The sequence below is a fragment of the Suncus etruscus genome, chromosome 11 (genome assembly GCF_024139225.1).
Source record: "Suncus etruscus isolate mSunEtr1 chromosome 11, mSunEtr1.pri.cur, whole genome shotgun sequence".
NCBI classification, from domain to species: Eukaryota; Metazoa; Chordata; class Mammalia; order Eulipotyphla; family Soricidae; genus Suncus; species Suncus etruscus.
The window spans coordinates 66,649,945-66,670,211 of NC_064858.1; the positions used below are offsets into that span (position 1 = coordinate 66,649,945).

Sequence of the window (20,267 nt, forward strand, 5' to 3'; positions counted from 1 at the left end):
TGTTTTAAAAATTAGATATTAATTTAATATTTGTAACTCCAGTCGTATTATTTTATGACAGTTTTATAATATTCTCATGAGAAGTACAAAATATATTTGGGATCAATTATACTATAAACTTGCTAGTTAATAATGCTTAAATTACCCAATGTTGTAAGATGATCTGATTAAAAATCACTCATAATTACCTATATTTATATAATATGCAGTCTCTGAAAATCATACAATTAAGTATTGATACTAATCACCAGTTCTTCCTGTTAAGTAGGAAAGACTCAAAAGGCATGTAAATTATTAATTCTTCTACATGATAAATTTTGGTCTCATTTCCTTCGGGAGGTGGCCCTGGCTGGTCAATGTGGGGTCTTGTTGGCAGATGGATTACAATTTTATTAAACTTTATTCAGTTGTGTTGTCTCGTCCTTCTACTTTAGACCTGAGCATTTGGGGGCTCTCCCTGGATAGAACTCAGTTGCCAATAAGGCTGCCTAGGTCCCATACACTGGGACACCCTCGAGGTCAGAACATGGAAATTCTAGGGAGAATGCCATCTCTGCCTTAGGGATGATGGATTTTAGTTTTAGTTCAGCAGAAATTGTGTGTTGTGTTGGCTTGTGTGTCTTTGTATAACTTGTCTCTGTAATATTGCTCTACTAGGGATAGGGCAGAGAGCAGTGGGGACAGCTGTAAACTCCAGATTTTTCTCAATGGCCATTAGGACATATTTGTTCTGGAGAATATCTAGACTTTCTGAGCATCTCAGCTGTTTTCTTGCCACACTTAGTTGAGGACAGATGAAGATGAAGTTATCTTCATATATATTGAGAGAGGGGAAGGGCAGAATAAAAAAGATCATGGAAACTATTTGCCTTGCTGCTTTTTAGGTTGAACATTTTCTGGAGAGAAAGAAAGAAAACAAGTGGTCTTTTTAAATTTTCTACTGGAGTTTACCTGAAAAGGGAAATTTACCCAGCCCCCTTCACCCCAGAGTTTATTTTCTGTAATCCCAAATCAAACTCCACCTGATGGGGGTGGAGGTTGAGAGGGTGGGGGTGTAGGCAAAGTGATCCAGGTGGGTCTTTACATATTAAAGGAGAGATTTGGCTAAAGGAGAACTCCTTTGTTTTGTTAATGGATGCAGGCTATAATTATGTGTCAGAGAAGCCATCTGGTAGCACAGAAGGAACTGGACCTTGAGGCTAAGGATGGAGGTCTCTGGCAGAGTTTTGGGAGTGCAGTTAAACTGAGCTGTCTGATCCAAATAACTGTAGGACCTTTAAGAGAATGTGTCAGTCTAACTATTTAGTGGGGAAGCATTAATTAAGGCAAATAAGGAGGGAGTCAGTAGCACAACTGCCTTAAGGTGCCAGTGTAAGCCCCATAATATAAAAAAACTGAAGGGGAAGAGGCACTCAGGACCATAATAATGAGGGCAGAGGTCCAGACAACATACTCTGTCTGCCCCTGGACTGAGGGGAAGATCGCTCTATAGGGAATACAAGGCATAGACATGTACCTCTTACTCACTCCTGAAGGGGCCACCAAGATCCCCCCCCCATTACCTGTACTAGTGCAATGAGACTGTAGAAGCTAATATAGTTGCATAGGAAAGTAAACCCAATTGTGGATTGAATGGGATATGGCTTTTTGTATATCAAGAAACTGACCCTCTGTGTTTACCACTGCTTTTCCAAACCCAGATGAGTTTTGCATCTCAGTCATTATTACACTCCAGCTATCCTATCTGGTGAGAGAGGGTGGGTGAGAACAAGTTGAACTCTCTCATAGAATGAGTGCTGATTGGAATGTTAGCTGAAGTTGTTCTCCAGAACAGGTGGAGACTAGACCTAGGCTCTGGGGAAACAATGTTTCTATGCTACCAAATCAGAAGTCACCCATGAGACACTGCAACAGGTGAAGGTTAATTTGCAAGAACAGGGAAGATGACAGAAAAAAATGCACCTGGTATGAACAGTGGTTCAGTCACCCAGGTAAAACTCCCTAATTAAAATGCTTGTGCTAAGTCCCAGTATGTGCCCAGAAGTAGAGACAAGTATGAAAATCCTCAGAATCAGAGATCTGACTCAGGTCCATAAGGAGAGGAGGAAATGTTGGGACCTGAGTTTCGAACAAGTTGGGATGTCATTTTGTAAAGGCCACATGGCAGGCTTCTCAGGTTCTGAGCAGGGAGAGATGCCATTTTCTAAAAGCCACATAGTGTTAGTCATATGCTAAGTCTTCACAGGCCTATTTCCACCCAAACTATCTGACCTTACCAGGTAGCCTATGAGGGAAGGACAAGGGAGCAGTAGAAAAGCACCCCTAGATAATACCCAATCATTTTAAAGATCATCAGAAAGCTGGAACCTCCTTCCCTATACCCTTTTCTCATTACCTTGGGTAGGGCTCATCTCCAGGTGGCCCTGAAGGTCTTGTTGGCAGATATGGGTTCAAGAATTATTAAACTTTAAAAAAAATAATAATTTTTGAATTAAAACAATATTATAGGCATAATAAGTGCTGCTTGGCAAATAAAAAATGTTATTTTATCAGTCTTGGGAATCATATTCAAGGATAATATACAAACTTTTATTTTTAAAAGCTATTTGCCTCAATGTCATAAAGACACAGTGAAACTAAAGCTGAGTTTTTCTAGATTCCTGTCAACTACTACGTGGCACTTTAAATTACTCAAAACAGCATTACAATTTAATTCTACTTGATAAGTTATATAGTAGGACTAAAAGTAAGAATGAAATAATTTAGGGGTTTGGAGTGGTAGCACAGCAGCAGGACGTTTGTCTTGTATACAGCTGACCTAGGACGAAATTGTTTCTATCCCTGGCATCCCATAGGGTCCCCAAAGTCAGAAGCGATTTCTGAGCGCAGAGACAGGAGTAAACCCTAGGTGCTGCTGGGTGTGGTCCCCCTCACCCCACCCCCCGCAAAAAAAAATGAAATAGTTTAGAAAATTTATGCAAAATTTTTAAAAACATTCAAATCATACTTCTAAAGCAAGAAAGCAGTAAAGATCCTCACAATGAGAAGAATGTTTTAGTATCATCCAGTTTTCTCAAATGAAAATGTCTCTATTAATACATTAAAAATTCCCTGAGACCAGATGATCTGTCCAACAGGTTGGATACCTGTCTTGCATATGACTAGCCAACTGTGCTTTGGGGCATCCCTTATAGACACCAGATCACCATTGGAAGTGATTCCTGAGTCCCCAATCAGAATAAGCTCAGAATATTGCCAGATGTGACTCAAACCAAACCCAAACAAAATGGGCTTCGTCATTAAGTTCTTTTTTTTTTTTTTTGGCCTTAATGGAAAGGTAACCTTGAAATACAGATGGAAGAAACCATTGATACTGATTTACAAGTCTCAATATAGTTTAAAATTTCCTGATGGCTCCATCAGAGTCCCATTAGATGCTGATTTTAAACCTTTTAGAATCTGCTAAGGAGAGAATTACACATACATCTAGAAAAAGTAACTAATGAAATTTGCTGTGCGAATTTAAAAAGAAGAGATATGCATTGACCATTCCAACCACAATATTAAGATAAAGCATGACTTATGTTCAAGATCTAAGACTTTGCCAAAGTTAGAAGTGATAAAAAAAAAAAAAAGTTAGAATTGACTTGCAGTGATGATCCAAGAACCAACAGCAGTAGTATCATCCAGGATTTGTTTGAAGTGTAAAATCTCAAACCTACTAAAGTAAAATATTCATTGTAATAAGATCCCCAGTGATTCATGTGGACATTAATGGACATTAAAGTTGTGAGATGCATGCCTTCTTTCTCTCTGCCTTTCATTTCATTTGAAAGCTTTAAAACCCATTACAAGTAACAGAAAATAGGACCCTCTTGACCATAACTTGGCAGTGGAATATATACAATGGAATATATAATCGGAAAAAGTGATCCTTGGTACAATTTTTTTTAGTAAAGTATTAAAATAATCTATGGCTGGATCCATATCCTAGACTGTCTTAGAGACAAAGCTAAATATGCACTTTTTTTGTGTGTTTAAGTTGTGGTTCCAGGGCATGCTCCTGGATCTGCACTCAGGGATAACTCTGGCTGGAGATGAGGATAACATTTGGGGCTCCAAAGACTGAACTTGGATCAACTATATGTGAGGCAAGTGTTGTACTAGTTGTATATTTCTCCAGCTCCAAGTATCGTACCCAGTATACTATCTCTCCAACACATAAATACACATATTAAAAACAGATGTATTTATAAATATGAATACATATTCTATAGTCTATATTATACTCTAATATATATATTATTATAGAAACATACAACTTAATCTGCATTCAGGAAAAATAACTGATTTGTTCTTTTCTTACTGAATAATTTCAATTTGATGTTATATCTGCTATAATTAAAGTGTATTTGATGTATAACCAAATTCTGTATCTTCAACATATTTGCAACAAACCAAGGTTCTATCACTTGAGAAAGAAGTTGAAAGAACATTTCTTGCTGTCAATTAATTTCCTAAAATTGGGTAAACAATGTGAATCAGTTGGTACAATGCAATTTTCCTTTCTTTAACAGCACAGGGGAAACAATTTGGTCCCTTCAGCTTGAAAACAAAGTAAGGGTATATTTTTATAAATCTTTTCTTCATCAGTTAAGTCCAAAAACAAAGTTCCTAGATTGTTTCCTAGCTATACAATTTAAATTCTAACTTTCAATTGGGGAATTATTGCCTCTCTTTGACCATCCTCATGCATAAAATAAGAATATTAGGGGCTAGACTGGTGGCGCAGCAGAAGGGCAGTTGACTGCATGCGCTGACCTAGGACAGATTGCGGTTTGATCCCTAGGCATCTCAAATGATCCCCCAAGTCAGGAGTAATTTCTGAGTGCATAGTCAGGAGTAACCCCTGGGTGTCACCACGTGCGGTCCAAAAATCCAAAAATAAAATAAAATATAATATAATAAAATAGGAATATTAATGTCTGCTTTATAAGTATGCAATTATACCTAATATTATGAAGATTTTAAAATGCCTGACAAAAAATGCAGTGCCCAATTGATTTGAGCATAAGTGCTACTTTGTTCTTCCTTTATTCTTTCAACAGACACATTCTTTTCGCCCGTGCCTATGAATGCTGCGAATCAGGTAAAGTTTGTTTTCAGTATCTTTGGGCTTCTCGAATATCAAATATCTTCAAGTTCTTTTTAAGTATTCAGTTCTGGGAGAACACTGAATAACAACACTATTCATATAAAATGCTTCTATTAGGGTAATTAATTCAGTACTTTTCTCTCACGAGTCTAAACTCATAACACTACTAAGTTTCAGTATTTTTAGTTCTTTTGATATTTTCCTTTGACGATAAACAATCTATTTTTTAAAACATGTCTATTTTACACGATAGAGTATCTTTTCTACTTTATATTTAAAGTTCTAAAAAAGGTCAACATTTTTGTAGTCAAGGTTGATTACACACTGCCTCTCACAAGCCTCCCTGAAGTTTTTATTGGTTACACTATGGGTCCAAGTAAGAAATACAAATACCTTCATCATTTATCTTTAAACTTCATGAGAGTCAGATTCAAATGTAAGTAAAATGAAGTGGCAGGAGCAAGAGAAAATCATAATCTATGAATATGTTTCCTGTGAAGGATGGTTGGCAGAGTTTTGGATGCTGAAAGCTGCCAACTCTCCAGGTTAAACTAGATTCATAGCTATCACTTCTGACCTGGTAGAGGAGAGTTTCGAAGCTTTGATAAAGTATAAGATTTTATTTTTGTTTTGTTTTTAGGGGTCACAACAAGTACTGATCAGGAATTACACCTAGCTCTCTGCTCAGGGTCATTCCTTGTAGGGCTCATTGGATCATTTAAGGTTCTGGGGCTCGGGCCGGAGAGATAGCATAGTGGCATTTGCCTTGCAAACAGCCTATCCAGGACCTAAGGTGGTTTGTTCAAATCCCGGCATCCCATATGGTCCCCCGTGCCTGCCAGGAGCTATTTCTGAGCATAGAGCCAGGAGTAACCCCTGTGCACTGCCCGGTGTGACCCAAAAACCAAAAACAAACAAACAAACAAACAAAGAAAATGTTCTGGGGCTCAAACCCAGGTCAGCTATGTAAAAGGCAAGTGCCTTTCCTGCTCTATTATGGCTCCATCCTGGAGAGTGTGTGAGGTTCAAAGTAGTTTTTTCTAAATATGTATAACTTTATAAAATAACCTATACAGGAAGACAAGTTTATGTATGCACCCATTTTCATTAATTTCATAAATAATAAGCGTATATTTATATATACATATTTTAAACTATACACAATAAATTATATATATTCTTTTTTTTTTTTTTTTTTTTTTTGGCTTTTGTCTGCCACAACAGGCATTGCTCAGGGTTACTCCTGGCTGTCTGCTCAGAAATAGCTCCTGGCAGGCACGGGGGACCATATAGGACACCGGGATTCGAACCAACCACCTTTGGTCCTGGATCGGCTGCTTGCAAGGCAAGCATATATATTCTTTTTATACTACATATAACTACATATACTTGAATACACTATTATACAAAAATATTGTTATAAATATGTATATACTGTTTTCAATCACTTTTATGTCTTCAGTATTTTTAAATGCTTAGAAAAGTTGTATAATTTCTTTTTTTGTTTGTTTGTTTTTGGGTGAACCGGGCAGCATTCAGGGGTTACTCCTGGCTCTATGCTCAGAAATCGCTCCTGGTGGGCTTGGGGGGCCAAGATTTGACCACCGTCCTTCTGCATGCAAGGCAAATGGCCTACCTCCATGCTATCTCTCCGGCCCAGAAAAGTTGGATTGTTTCTATTTAAATGATCATAGTATTGTTTATTGCCTCCATTTCAGCTAAAAACTCAATGATTCTCTGAACCTCTTGGGTTTCCCCCCCACTGTTATGTAATTTCTCTTTTTGCTGCCTATTTTGTTTTCAAAGATAATGTTCGATGCATAGGTTTACTTACACTCTGGTAATGAACTCAAATGAAAAAGTTTATTTCTTACTCATTCAACATACTCAATGCAGTTGTAAAAATCTATTTACTTTTTTTTTCTTTTTTGCATTTTGGACCACACCCAGTGATGCTCTGGGAGTATTCCTGGCTATGTACTCAGAAATTGCTCCTGGTTTTGTAGACCACATGGGACACCGAGGGATCAAACCGAGGTTCTGCATTTTAGCCCTGCCCCTGGACTTCAATGGGCTGGGCCTGCATGAGGTTATGTGATTGGGCTGCTCAACCTAAAATGCCCAGGCCTATTTTTTGTCCCAGTCTGGCCCGGCCTGGCAATGGGTTCCTCGGGGCTGCCTGAACCGCCTCTGGGCTGTGAGAAGCAAAGTCTCACTCCCAGCCTTGGCCTCTGAACCCACCCAAGTACTTGCCTACAGTTCTTCTGTCGCGTCCTCCCACCTGACAAGAGACTTGAGGAGAATAGGAGACACAATCTGCATTCTACATCATTTATTATTAGGTAAATTTCTACTTTGTCCTCCCTGTGCTGCCTAAGTTTAATTGGATAATAATACTAATGTTAATTATAAAATTAACTGGGCCCCTTTTTATAAACCTATTAAATTATCTGGCTATTTGTCTAGGTGTCCAGGTTAGGGTTGCACAAGTCTGGTTTTCACCCGAACAGTATATTTTTTGACCAAAACAAATGTCTCCAATTAGTAAAATTCCTCAATCACATATATTTTTTATGGGGATGGATTTGTAAACAGCACGTCATTAGATTTTTTTATTATACAAATTTTATCTTTTTGTAGACTTAAAGTCTTGAACAAAGAAAATGAGTACAGCAATAAAAGCAAAAAACAGATAGTGGAAGACCATTCCCAGAATCCTGGACAGAGACATATGGAGTGATTGAACGCATTGGGAAAGCATTGTGTATTATGTGTAATGAAAGTGTTGTTGTGTCTTGCACATCAAGTGTCAAACGTCACTTTGAGACCAACCATAACAGTGTTGCTGAACTTGGTTTAGCTCAAAGAAAAGAGTTCCTTGGGGGAAAATTAAAGAAATATCACTCCCAGTCTCTTAGTTTTAGCAACTTATCTTTCAAAAACTAATCATATTACAGTTGCCAGCTTTCAAATTTCACTGTGCATGGAAAAACATGGTAAACCCCTCTCTGATGGAGATTTTTTTTTATCAAAAAGCCAATTCTGGCTGGGAGTAATTCACTCTTCCATGATTTCCAAAACAAGGATAAAATTGTGCAGTGCATCTCTGAGATGCTGCTAAGCAGAAATACTACAAAAGATAGGATTCTGCAAATGGCTGCTGATGTTAATCAACAGCTTACTTGCGACTTACAAAAAGCTGTCATGAGATCAACTACAGGCTCCAACCATGTTCATTGTCAAACCCTGAGGTCTTTTTATGGTGTCATGAAACATTTGCTCAGTTGTAACTGTCCAAGTCAATCCTCTATAATTAGAGATCTTTTTTTTACACAGATACTAAGTCAGTCTAGAATAGAGTTTTTATTTATGGTTTCAGAAGTTCTTCTCAGTCATGGTTGTTGTACTCAGAGTCTTCTGTAATTGGTGATCTTGGTTTTGCACAGGCCAAAGGACTGAATGTATTCTGGTTTCATCTCACTGTTAGGTGATGAGGTAGGGCAACTTGCCCTTAGATTAAGTTGTTGCTGTTTTCTCATCATTGTCAGGATGTCATATGAACCTAGCCTGATACAAGTTGGTGCCAGAGAGGTATTAGGGACTCCCCTGTGAGGAGTCTGCTTCCTGGTGCTGTAGCAGGAAACTATGTCAGTTCTAAATTTGGGACCCGGGGTTTGGGGTTGGATGGTCAATGCCCTACCAAATAAAGTTTAAGTTCCCATGCCAAATGTTCACTGTGGGAGACACCCCTGTATTATGGAATTTATGGGTTCTTATCCCTAGTAGATTCTGTGTATAAGGTTTCACATTTTAGTGTGCCTATGCAAAAGGGAACAATGCCATATTATTTTGTTGGTGCACTTCGGGGTAAAAATGACAAACTATATAATATCTGTGCCCTGGATTAACCATTTTTTTCAAATATTTTATAAAGATAGATTGTTAAGCATCATTGGGAGTTGAAATAAGATTGTTATAAATTTCTCAAATTTAAGCCTTTTGATATTATTATTCAGGTAATAATATCTTTTTTTTTTTTTTTTGCTGTGGTGACCCCTGGTCTGCCCTCTTCCAACCTACATAAATGGAGTAATTGTTTTTGCACAAGTGATGAGGAATTTCTCGTCCTCCCAATAATAAATTATTTGGGCCATATCACTTAGAATTAGCCAAGGAAATTCACCTTCAAGAAGTGTGCTCAAACCCTATGTGAACAGAATCTTTTTCCTAAATTACTAACCTGATTTGAGGTACTATACTAAGCATCAATCTAGGTAGTATTAATCACAGAGACATTGGTATTTTTCTTCATACTCAACTGGTGCCTAAATCTTAGTGATTTTTGTATCATAAGTAACTCATAAAAGAACAGAGTTCTTGAGAGAAAAATTAATATCAAACTCAATTTAAACACCTCAGCATCACCAGGGAAAATGTGATATGAAATATTTAATATGCAAAATTGTAATAATGCTAGCTAAATTCAAGGAAAATATCAATGCCCTTTCTTTTTTCTCATGGGAAGTTCTAAATAGTCTTGATTAATAATAAAATAAGTTGTTCATATTACAAAATAAGCACTTAAAGAGCTACTTGACTTTGACATTGCCAAAACCAAGAAAAATGAAGTAAAAACTTTCTTGGGTACTGCCACCATATTTATAAGGTTACATGGGCCGTGGTGATCACACTCACAACCAGGAGCAGAAAGTGATGCCTGAACACTGCTTAATGAGGAATACAGACTGCAGCAAGCTCAGGGAAAGCTCTGAAAACAGATTTCAAATATTTGCATACAATCAGTGCAACACAAAATATTTCCACTGGTATCAAGTACCATGGCAACTAAGAAAATCTCAGAAGCAATCTACTATAAAGGATGTTCTTTTGTTATGTTCATCTGCTGTGTTTCCATGGGCAGACCTTGAATTTCAGATATTGATTTAATAGGCAGAAAAATGACTTCAGGATAAAAGTATCTATTGTTAGTAAGCATGAATTAGTTTGTAGAAGTCTGTGCATTTCCCCTCCTTGAAAATAGCTTATAGTGACTAAAAGCATCATTCCCAAAGAACAAAAACCTGCTCTCCCTCTCATAGGACCTAAAAAGCCACTCATCAAACTGTCTTTAAAAGTTATTCTTGCATTCAATTCTTTTACAGATTGTCTATATTTTATTTCTCATAAATAAATCAATAGTAAGTTGAATTCTGATATTCTTTCAGAGATCAGATTTAGGAATTTTAAACAATAATGTGTAGTGGATAAGTGCACATGAAATCACAATGTACTCTTTCTCACAAACTATCTCTAACTTTCCTGTTTAAAATGTTGGTCAGGAAAAAATACAAGTAGGAATTAACTAAGATACAGCTAAAATTATAACATCAAAATTGACTTCTATATGACAATGATGGTGAGTGAGAGAAATAGAATGCCTGTCTCAAATACAGGCAGGGAGTGGGAAAGGAGGGAAATTGGGGGCATTGGTTGTGGGAATGTTGTACTAGTGAAAGGGGTATTCTTTTTTATAAATGAAACCCAACAAACATTTTTGTCATCATGGTGCTTAAATAAATATATTATTAAAGAGGAGAAGCAGTTTATTTCTTCTCACTGTGAAATCATACGCCTTTGATCCTAGTATGAATTATATATTTATTGTATAAAAATTCCTATAATATTATTGAATAAAATTTTTAATGGAAATAAAATTAAAAACATTGTTTAAAAAAAGATAAAAATTCAGAGTAGTCAACAGAATTTGTTCCACATATTGGTTCCTTAAGAGGAGGAGTAGGTGAAGATAAGTGGTTTGTTGTAAGAGGATAGAATGAGGAATGATGACAGCACTGGAGAGCTGGGTGAGAAACACAGTGCAAAAGTAAAACTCAGGGACCCGGGTGCTCCTTACAGCCATGCTCCTCTGATATGGTCATATTACTCAATACTAGAGCCTAGTGCTACAGTGCTGTTGTAGTTTCTCTCAAGCCTATGCATCTATTAGAAAAAAATGAAGCAATGGAATTTTCTTATATGTGGATAGATATTGAGAGTATTGTGCTGAGATGAATGAGTCATACGGAAATGGAGAGACATAGAATAATTCCACTCATTTGTGGGATATAAAAAAACCAACAGATAATATGTTAATGATTCTGTAATCTTAAAGTGAGCTATGCTGTGAAAATCAGGATTCTTTTACTCATTGTAATTTATATGCACAACAGTAAATGTATAATGGCTTTTATAAGTGAAAATTGTTGAGTCACCCTCCTCCATTTCTTTACCTTACAAAAAATAATGCCTACACACACACACACACACACACACACACACACACACACACACACACACACAAAGCATCCAGTGAGATAGTTCAAGGAGAGAAGCACACACTTTTTTTTAAAGTAAAACAGTTGTGATCTACAGTCTTTCGTAGTTGAATTTCAGATATACAATGAATCAGGGCTACCCTTTCCACCACCACTGTCAACCTCTTTGCACCAATGGATCCAGAGTGCATCCTATAACATCACCCTTTGCCTCCTGGCCTGCCAATATAACAGGCCCCTTTAAGTTTAGATTGTAAAAGTTTAGGTGCCTTGATTTTATTATCATTGACTTTGTCTTGAATATTTAGTTCTGTCCTTATTTATTTCCTCACTAATGCATCTGAGACCACTTGGCCTCTGGCTCCCAGCCTTCATCTATTCCTTTCCTCTTAGCTTTATAGAAAAATGTGAGGATAGGGGCTGAAGCAGTGGCACAAGTGGTAGGGTGTTTGCCTTGCCCATCTAGCCTAGGATGGACCTTGGTTCGATCCCCCAATGTCCCATATGGTCCCTCAAACCAGGAGCGATTTCTGATCACTCTGGACAAGAACTGGATTCTGAAAGGAGATAAAGTGATATGTATGGTATACCTTCATTAACCATTAACAGTGAAAATTAACTGTTAACAGTGAAAATCATTATATCTAAAAGGAAAATAGGGGGGATAGGGCATAAGGAAGGGGGAGAGGAGGAGAAGAGAAAGAAAGAAAAGAAAGAAAGAAAGAAAGAAAGAAAGAAAGAAAGAAAGAAAGAAAGAAAGAAAGAAAGAAAGAAAGAAAGAAAGGAAGAAAGGAAGAAAGGAAGCAAGAAAAAGAGAAAAAGAAAAAGAAAGGGAAGTACAATGTCTGCTCCAGAGGCATTGGTGGTGGGAAATGTACACTGGTAAGGGTAGTATATAGTGTATGACTTAAACTTAATCATGAGCAATGCTGTAACCATGATATCTAAAAGAAAAAGAATGGATAATTAAGGGCTCAGTATGTAGCTTTGTGGTAGAGCACAAAACGTCTATGTATAAAGCCCTAGGTTCATCCCGACCATAAAAGAAAAAGTACAGTGAGAAATGATGATGGAAACATTAGTATATTTGTTTCTTGTACAAATTATTTCTTTTTTGAGGGTGGGTGGTTTGAGGCCATACCTGGAAGTGCTCAGGGGTTATTTCTGGCTCTGTATTCAGAAATCACTCACGGCAGGCTTGGGGTCCATATGGAATACTGGGAATCAAACCTGGGTCTTTTGTGGGTCAGCTGCATGCAAGGAAAATGCCCTAATGCTGTGCTATCACTCTGGCCCCAGGAATTTTCTTAATATACAGTTGCAAAACCAAACCTGAGCATGTGTGCAGCATTGAAGACCACATCAAACTCCATGCTATCCAGTTCTGCTGCTTTTTTTGCCATCTCAGCAGCTTCTATGAGGCGAGATTCTTCCAGAAGAAACTGACCTATAAGTTTAAAAACAATTAACTTAAACATGGAAAATACTGTCAGTTTGAAATACTCAAATTTTACTTGAATCTTGTTTTATAAAACAATAAAGGAAATAAAGTAGCTAATTTAGAGAAAATTAAAAATACAGGACACATTTATTTAAAGCTATGATATCATATATTCAAATGCTCATTAGTTATATTTTAATATTATTGCTTTAATTGTAGAATATTGATTTTAAGGAAAAATACTATTCATTTCTAATTCAATCACAGAACTAAAAGGAAAAACTTTGCACATATTCTATGAGCCTGTATTATGCTGATTCCAAAGCCAAAGTAAAGATACAACAGACAATATGCAGATATAACCCCCTTAATACACATTAACTTATTTGTCATGTTTCTTTTGAACAAAATCGTAAATAAGTTACTAAAAAATCAGATTTAACTGCAATAATATTGAGACAAAGAGAGGAGGGCTGGAAAGTCCAGCACAGAGCATGAAGCTCACCACAAAGAGAAATAACTATACTGATTACTATCATAACAATGTGAATGAGTGAGGGAAGTAGAAAGCCTGTCTAGAATCCAGGCGGGGTTAGGGTGGGGAGGAGGGAGATTTGGGACACTGGTGGTGGGAATGCTGCACTGGTGAAGGGGGTCGTTCTTTACATGACTGAAACCCAACTATAATCCTATTTGTAATCAAGGTGTTTAAATAAATATATTAATAAAAAAAACCAGGTTCAAGGGTATCATAAAAAATCATTTATCATGAACATGTGAGAATTATTCCAAGAAAGCAAGGATGGTTCAACACATTAAATTCAAACAAGATATGCCATGCATCAAAAAATGACAAAATAATCATATGACTATATCAATAATGAACAGTATAGCTTTTGCCATGATTCAACATCCTTTTATAATAATATCTGAAGAAATGAGAAACATAATTAAGACCACTATGACAAAAGTAGAATAAACAAACTCAGTGATGCAAATCAGAAAGCTTTTTTTCTAAGACCAGACAAAAGACAGTCTATTTTACCACAATTTTTTTTTTTTTTGGTCTTTGGTTTTTGGGTCATACCCGGCACCGCTCAGGGGTTACTTTTGGCTTTATGCTCAGAAATCACTCCTGGAAGGCTTGGGGGACCATATGGGGTGCAGGTATTCAAATCACCAACCTTCTGCAGGCAAGGCAAATGCCTTACCTTCATGCTATCACTCCGGCCCCTTACCACTATTATTTAGTAAAGTACCACAAATTATAGTAAGAACAATTAAATAAAGATATTTAACAATATATCCCAACTAAAACGAAATTAAACTATAATTATTTGCTGATTATATGCTAATCTAAAAGTTAATCTGAAATCCACCTGTTAATAAACTATCAGAATCAACAAATACAGCTATGAGGCAGAGCCAGACTACCATGCAAAATGTTTAGTTTTTACATACAAATAATGATCTAGTAGTAAGTAGAATCAGGCCAGCAACCTCATCACAATAGCATCAAAAAGAGTTCAAGACTGGAATAAATTTAGTCAAGTAGTCAAAGACCTGGACATGAAAAATGTAATACATTGTTGAAAGCAATAGAAGGCACGAAGAGATAAAGATATGAAACACTGCTAGATTGGAAATATTAATTTCAAAATGGACTTACTGCCTAAAGTAATATATGATTCACCACAGTTCCTTTAAAACTCCCAATGGAAACTCTACAGAATAAGAATAATAAATCATGCATTCATTTTGAACTACAAAAGAAACTGAGAAGCAATACACTCAAGAAGAAAAAAAGAACAAAAATGAAGGGTATTATTTTCAGAATTAGACCTACTGAATGTGGTAAGAATTAAAAGATTGGTTCTGTAATAATGAGGCACATAGAACAATACAACAGAATTAAGACTCCAGAAACAAAAACACTGAGATATAGAGAATTAACTAATAATAGAGAAACTAAGAGGATAAAACAGAACAAGTCATTTGAGTAAACAGTATAGAGAAATGTTCTGCCACCTAAAAAATAATAAAATGAGATCATAATATACAAAATGAACTAAAATACTTCTAAAATGCAAAGATATGGCATGAAATCATAAAATACTGAAGAATGTCATGATGATCCTCTTCTTGACATCAGCTTTAGGGATTTATCCAAAGGGTGGTTGATTCCATTGAGAAGGGAAAAAAAGTAAAAATAAACAAAATGAATGCATCAAACTAGAAAGTTTCTATAGAGTGAACGAAAATGTTTTATTATAAAACATAGGTATATGGACAACTCATATGATAAAAGTTTCATATTCAAAGTGACCATAAATCTCGTCAAGTTAAATAATAAAATAGAAAATTAAGACTAGAAGACAGACCGGGGAATCTGTCCCAGCTGTGTGATTACCAATTAGGAGAGACTGTGTGTGCTGCCTGTGCATGATTCACTACTGTTCTGTGTCCTGAACCTCTCCTGAGTGGGCTGAGAAGGGCTCAGCAAAATCGTTCTCCTAGAGACTCCATAACAGCATGGCAGCTCTGCTTCTCTTTGCGGCCAGGCGCTCTTTCTAACGAATGAACCCCACATGCAGAAAAAAATCATACTACAAGTGTGACAATGGGGAAACCTTGCAGGCAAACACCATGCACAGAGAATGGAGATGATAGCTCTGATGACCCAAAAAATACCAGCCATTTAATTAACTTCTCAGATAAGGAGTTTAGAATAGAAATATGGAGGACCCTCAGGGAAATCAAAGAAAATATAGGGGTCTAGATGAACAGAACACAAAGACAGAAATCAGAAAACTCCAAACTAAAATAACAAATCTAAAAAACATGGTAGCTAAACTGAAAAACTCAATGGAAAGTCTCTCCAGCAGGTTAACATCAGGCAAGGACAAAATCAGTGAACTGGAAGATCAAATACAGAACAACTCCATACAGCAGAAAAGATTGGAAAAGAACCTTAAGGCACACGATCAGACAATGGAAAAAGTACTCAAAGAATGTGAACATATGAAAATAGAAGTCTTTGATAAACTCAACAGAAACAACCTAAGAATCATTGGAGTCCCAGAAACCCAGGAAGGAGATCTCCAGGAAGAAGCAACAGTCAAAGACATCATCACAGAGAAACTCCCAGAGGTAAAGACTCCATGTTATCAAATCCTGCATGCTCAAAAAGTAACAGCTAAAAGAGACCCGAAGAAAAACACCCCAAGACACATCCTAGTCACAATGATGGATCTTAAAGATATAAAGTACTGAAAACAGCAAGATCAAAAAGAGAAATTACATTCAAGGGAGCATCCATACGATTTACAGCAGACATGTCACAAGAAACTCTCAAGGCAGGAAGACAGTGGTGGCATATTGTGACAAGTCTGAATAAAATGGAGGCTTCACCTCGAATACTGCACCCAGCCCAACTCACGTTCAGGTTTGAAGGAAGGGATACATAGCTTCAAGGAAAAAAACAAAACTAAACTAAACAAAACAGCTCAGAAACTTTACAGATGCAAAATCAGCCTTAAAGGAAAAACTGTAAGGTCTAATTTAAAACAAGACAGACCAAGAGACATGCCAAACTTATACACAAAGATGACATTAAATTCCACGTCAATCATCTCCCTCAATGTTAATGGACTAAATGCAACAATTAGGAGACACAGAGTGGCTAACTGGATCAAAAAGATGAATCCAACCTTCTGCTGCTTACAAGAAACATACAAGAACAAACATAGACTCAAAATCTAAGGCTGGAGGAAAATCATCCAAGCAAACAACACCCTTAAAATAGCTGGGGTAGCCATATTAGTATCAGACAACATGAACTTTAGACTCAAAAAAGTTGTAAGGGACAAAGATAAGCACTTTATACTAATCAGGGGATATGTGCAACAGGAAGAAATCACACTACTAAACATATATGTGCCCAAAGAGACAAGCAATTTATCTAATACAATTATAGACAAATTTGAAAGAGGACATCAATAATAATACAATAATTGTGGGAGACCTCAACACGGCCCAATCAACAATTGGTAGGTCAACCAGACTGAAATCCAACAAAAATATAGTAGCCTAGAGGCTAGTAGATATATATAGAACACTCTATCCCTAGAAACCTGGATACACATTCTTCTCCAGTGTACATGGGTCATTCTCCAGGATAGACTATATGCTGTCACATAAAACATACTCCATAATATTAAAAGGATAGAAATTTTGCAGGCTACCTTCACTGACCAAAAAGCTCTGAAATTAGATTTGAACTACAAAGGGAAGCAGAAGAAAGTTAACAACTGGAAATTAAACAGACTGCTACTGATCCACAGTGGGTCTGAGATGAAATCAAAGAGGAAATCAAAACTTTCCTAGAAACAAATGACAATGAAGACAAACTATCATAATCTATGGGACACAGCAAAAGCAATACTGAGAGGAAATATATAGCATTGCAAGCACACATCAGGAAGGAAGAAGGGGCATACCGCAATAGCCTACTGACACACGGCTCATAAAATAAGAAAATGATCGACAAAAGAATTTAAAAATAGGAAGGCAGAAGGTAATAACAAAGCTTAGAGAAGAAATCAATGAAGTGGAAACTCAAAAAACAATCTAAAAGTCAACGAAAACAGAAGTTGGTTTTTTGAAAACATAAACAAGATTGATAGACCTCTGGTAAAACTCACAAACAATGAGATAGAGAAACTTGATAGCCAGTATTAGAAATAAAAAGGGGAGATCACTAAAGATATTGCAGAGATTCAAAGGGTAATCAGAGACTACTTTGAGAAACTCTGTGCCACCAAATATGAGAATCTGGAAGAAATGGTTAAATTCTTGGACTCTTATAACCTTCCATGGTTGAATAAGGAAGATGTAGCATATCTAAACACATTCATCACTATTGAGAAAATTAAAATGGTAATCAAATGTTTGCCCAAAAACAAAAGCCCAGGCCCAGATGGATTCACTAATGAATTCTTTCAAACCTTTCAAGAGAAATTACTATCAATCCTGGCTAGGTCTTTCTTGAAATTGAAATAATGGGTACATTCCCAAATAGCTTTTATGAAGTCAACATCACCTTGAAACCAATAACAGACAGAGAAGCTGCCATAAAAGAAAATTCTATCCCTGATGAACACAGATGCAAAGATTCTCAAAAAAATTCTGGCAAATAGGATCTAATGCCTCATCAAGAAGATCATTCACTACAATCAAGTAGGTTTCATCCCAGAATGCAAGGATGGTTTAACATCTGTAAATCTATCAATATAATACACAACATCAACAATAAGAAAAATAAAAATCATATAATCATATCAATAAACAACACCCATTCTTGATAAAAACTCTCAACAAGATGGGAATAAAAGGAACCTTTCTCAATATAGTTACGGCCATCTACCTCAAGCTAATGGCAAATATCATCCTCAATGGAGAAAAACTAAAAGCCTATCCTCTAAATTCAGGTACAAGACAGGGTTGTTCTCTTTCACCACAGCTATTCAACATAGTACTAGAAGTACCTGCTATAGTAATTGGGCAAGAAAAAGATATGAAGGGAATTCAGATAGGAAAGGAAGAATTGAAGCTCTCACTGTTTGCAGATGACATGATACTCTACTTAGAAAACCCTAAAACTCTACCAAAAAGCTTCTAGAAACAATAGATTCATATAACAAGGTGGCAGGCTACAAAATTAACACACAAAAATTAATGGCCTTTTTATACACCAATAATGATTGGGAAGAAATTGACATTAAGAAAACAACCCCGGGAAGGCAACCATAGAAGGGAACCTGAGTTCCCGGGACAGGCCAGAGGGAGTGTGTAGAGGTGGCTGACCAGAGCGCATGGAGGGCGGCGATTCAAGGGAACCTGAGTTCCCGGGACAGGCCAGAGGGAGTGTGTAGAGGTCGCTGACCAGAGCATGTGGAAGGCGCCCATTCAAGAGACTTGTGAGTTCCCAGGACAGGCCAGAGAGAGTGTGTAGAGGTTGCTGACCGGAGCTGTGGAGGGTGCCCATGCAAGGGAACCTGAGTTCCCGGGACAGGCCAGAGGGAGTGTGTAGAGGTCGCCAACCAAAGTGCGTGGAAGGCGTCCATTCAAGAGAGTTGTGAATTTCCGGGACAGGCCAGAGGGAGTGTGTAGAGTTTGGTGACTAAAGCGGTGGAGGACGCCCATTTAAGGGAACCTGAGTTCCCAGGACAGGCCAGAGGGAGTGTGTAGAGGTCTCCGACCAGAGCACGTGGAAGGCACCCATTCAAGAGACTTGTAAGTTCCCAGGCCAGGCCAGAGGGAGTGTGTAGAGGTTGCTGACCGGAGCCGTGGAGGGTGCCTATGCAAGGGAACCTGAGTTCCTGGGACAGGCCAGAGGGAGTGTGTAGAGATCGCCAACGGAAGCAAGTGGAAGGCGCCCATTCAAGAGAGTTGTGAGATCCCGGGACAGGCCAGAAGGAGTGTTTAGAGGTCGCCAACGGAGCACGTGGAGGGCGCCCATTCAAGAGAGTTGTGAATTTCCGGGACAGGCCAGAGGGAGTGTGTGGAAGTCACCAACCGGAGAGCGTAGAAGGCGCACATCTAGGGAACCTGAGTTCCCGGGACAGGCCAGAGGGAGTGTGTAGAGGTGGCTGCGTGAAAGGCACCAATTCAAGAGAGTTGTGAGTTCCTGGGACAGGCCAGAGGGAGTGTGTGGAGGTCCCTAACCTGAGTGCGTGGAAGGCGCCCATTCAAGAGTGTACCTGCACTGTCTGGCAGGAAGTGGGTGGCGATTGACCAGGCTTGTCTGGAGGACAAGGGAAGGACCCAAACTCAGCAACATCACCCAACATATTCACGTAGAGCAACACCCCAAAAAGGGACCCAGTCCCATGCCACAGGAGGCAAAAGTGGGCTGAAACCTGAAGGCACTGCACTTCAAGCCAAGCCAATAAATGCAAAGAAAGATTGGTAAACCAAGGAAAACATTAACAAGAGAAGAGATGGAAAGAAATCAGAACAAGTTTCCAAGTCCACCAAAATGCACAGACCCAAGAGAGGAAGACCTAAAAGTAGCCATGAGAATAGAATTCCAAGCCATGCTTGAAGAAATGAAAGACACTCTGGCCAGAGATTACAAGAAATTAATAGATGAGCAAATGAACCAAATTAAACAAGAATTGCTACAACATATGAAAGACTCCATACAAATAGATTTAAAAGAAATACATAAAACCATAGAGAGCCAGAAGAGCAGAATAGCACAGCTCGAGAATCACATAGAACAACTTAAAGATAAACTGCAAACAAAAGACAAAATAAAGCCAATAAAGAAATA

General features: G+C 37.7%; 1 protein-coding gene across 1 annotated transcript in view; it reads right to left on the reverse strand.

The window, feature by feature from the left end:
• Positions 1-20,267, reverse strand: part of TMTC2 (transmembrane O-mannosyltransferase targeting cadherins 2) — a 587,133-nt gene that overhangs the window by 89,504 nt on the left and 477,362 nt on the right. Inside the window, exon 10 of the mRNA XM_049783373.1 lies at positions 12,823-12,937. Coding sequence (XP_049639330.1) covers positions 12,823-12,937 — 115 coding nt within the window. The remainder of the gene's footprint in view (positions 1-12,822; positions 12,938-20,267) is intronic.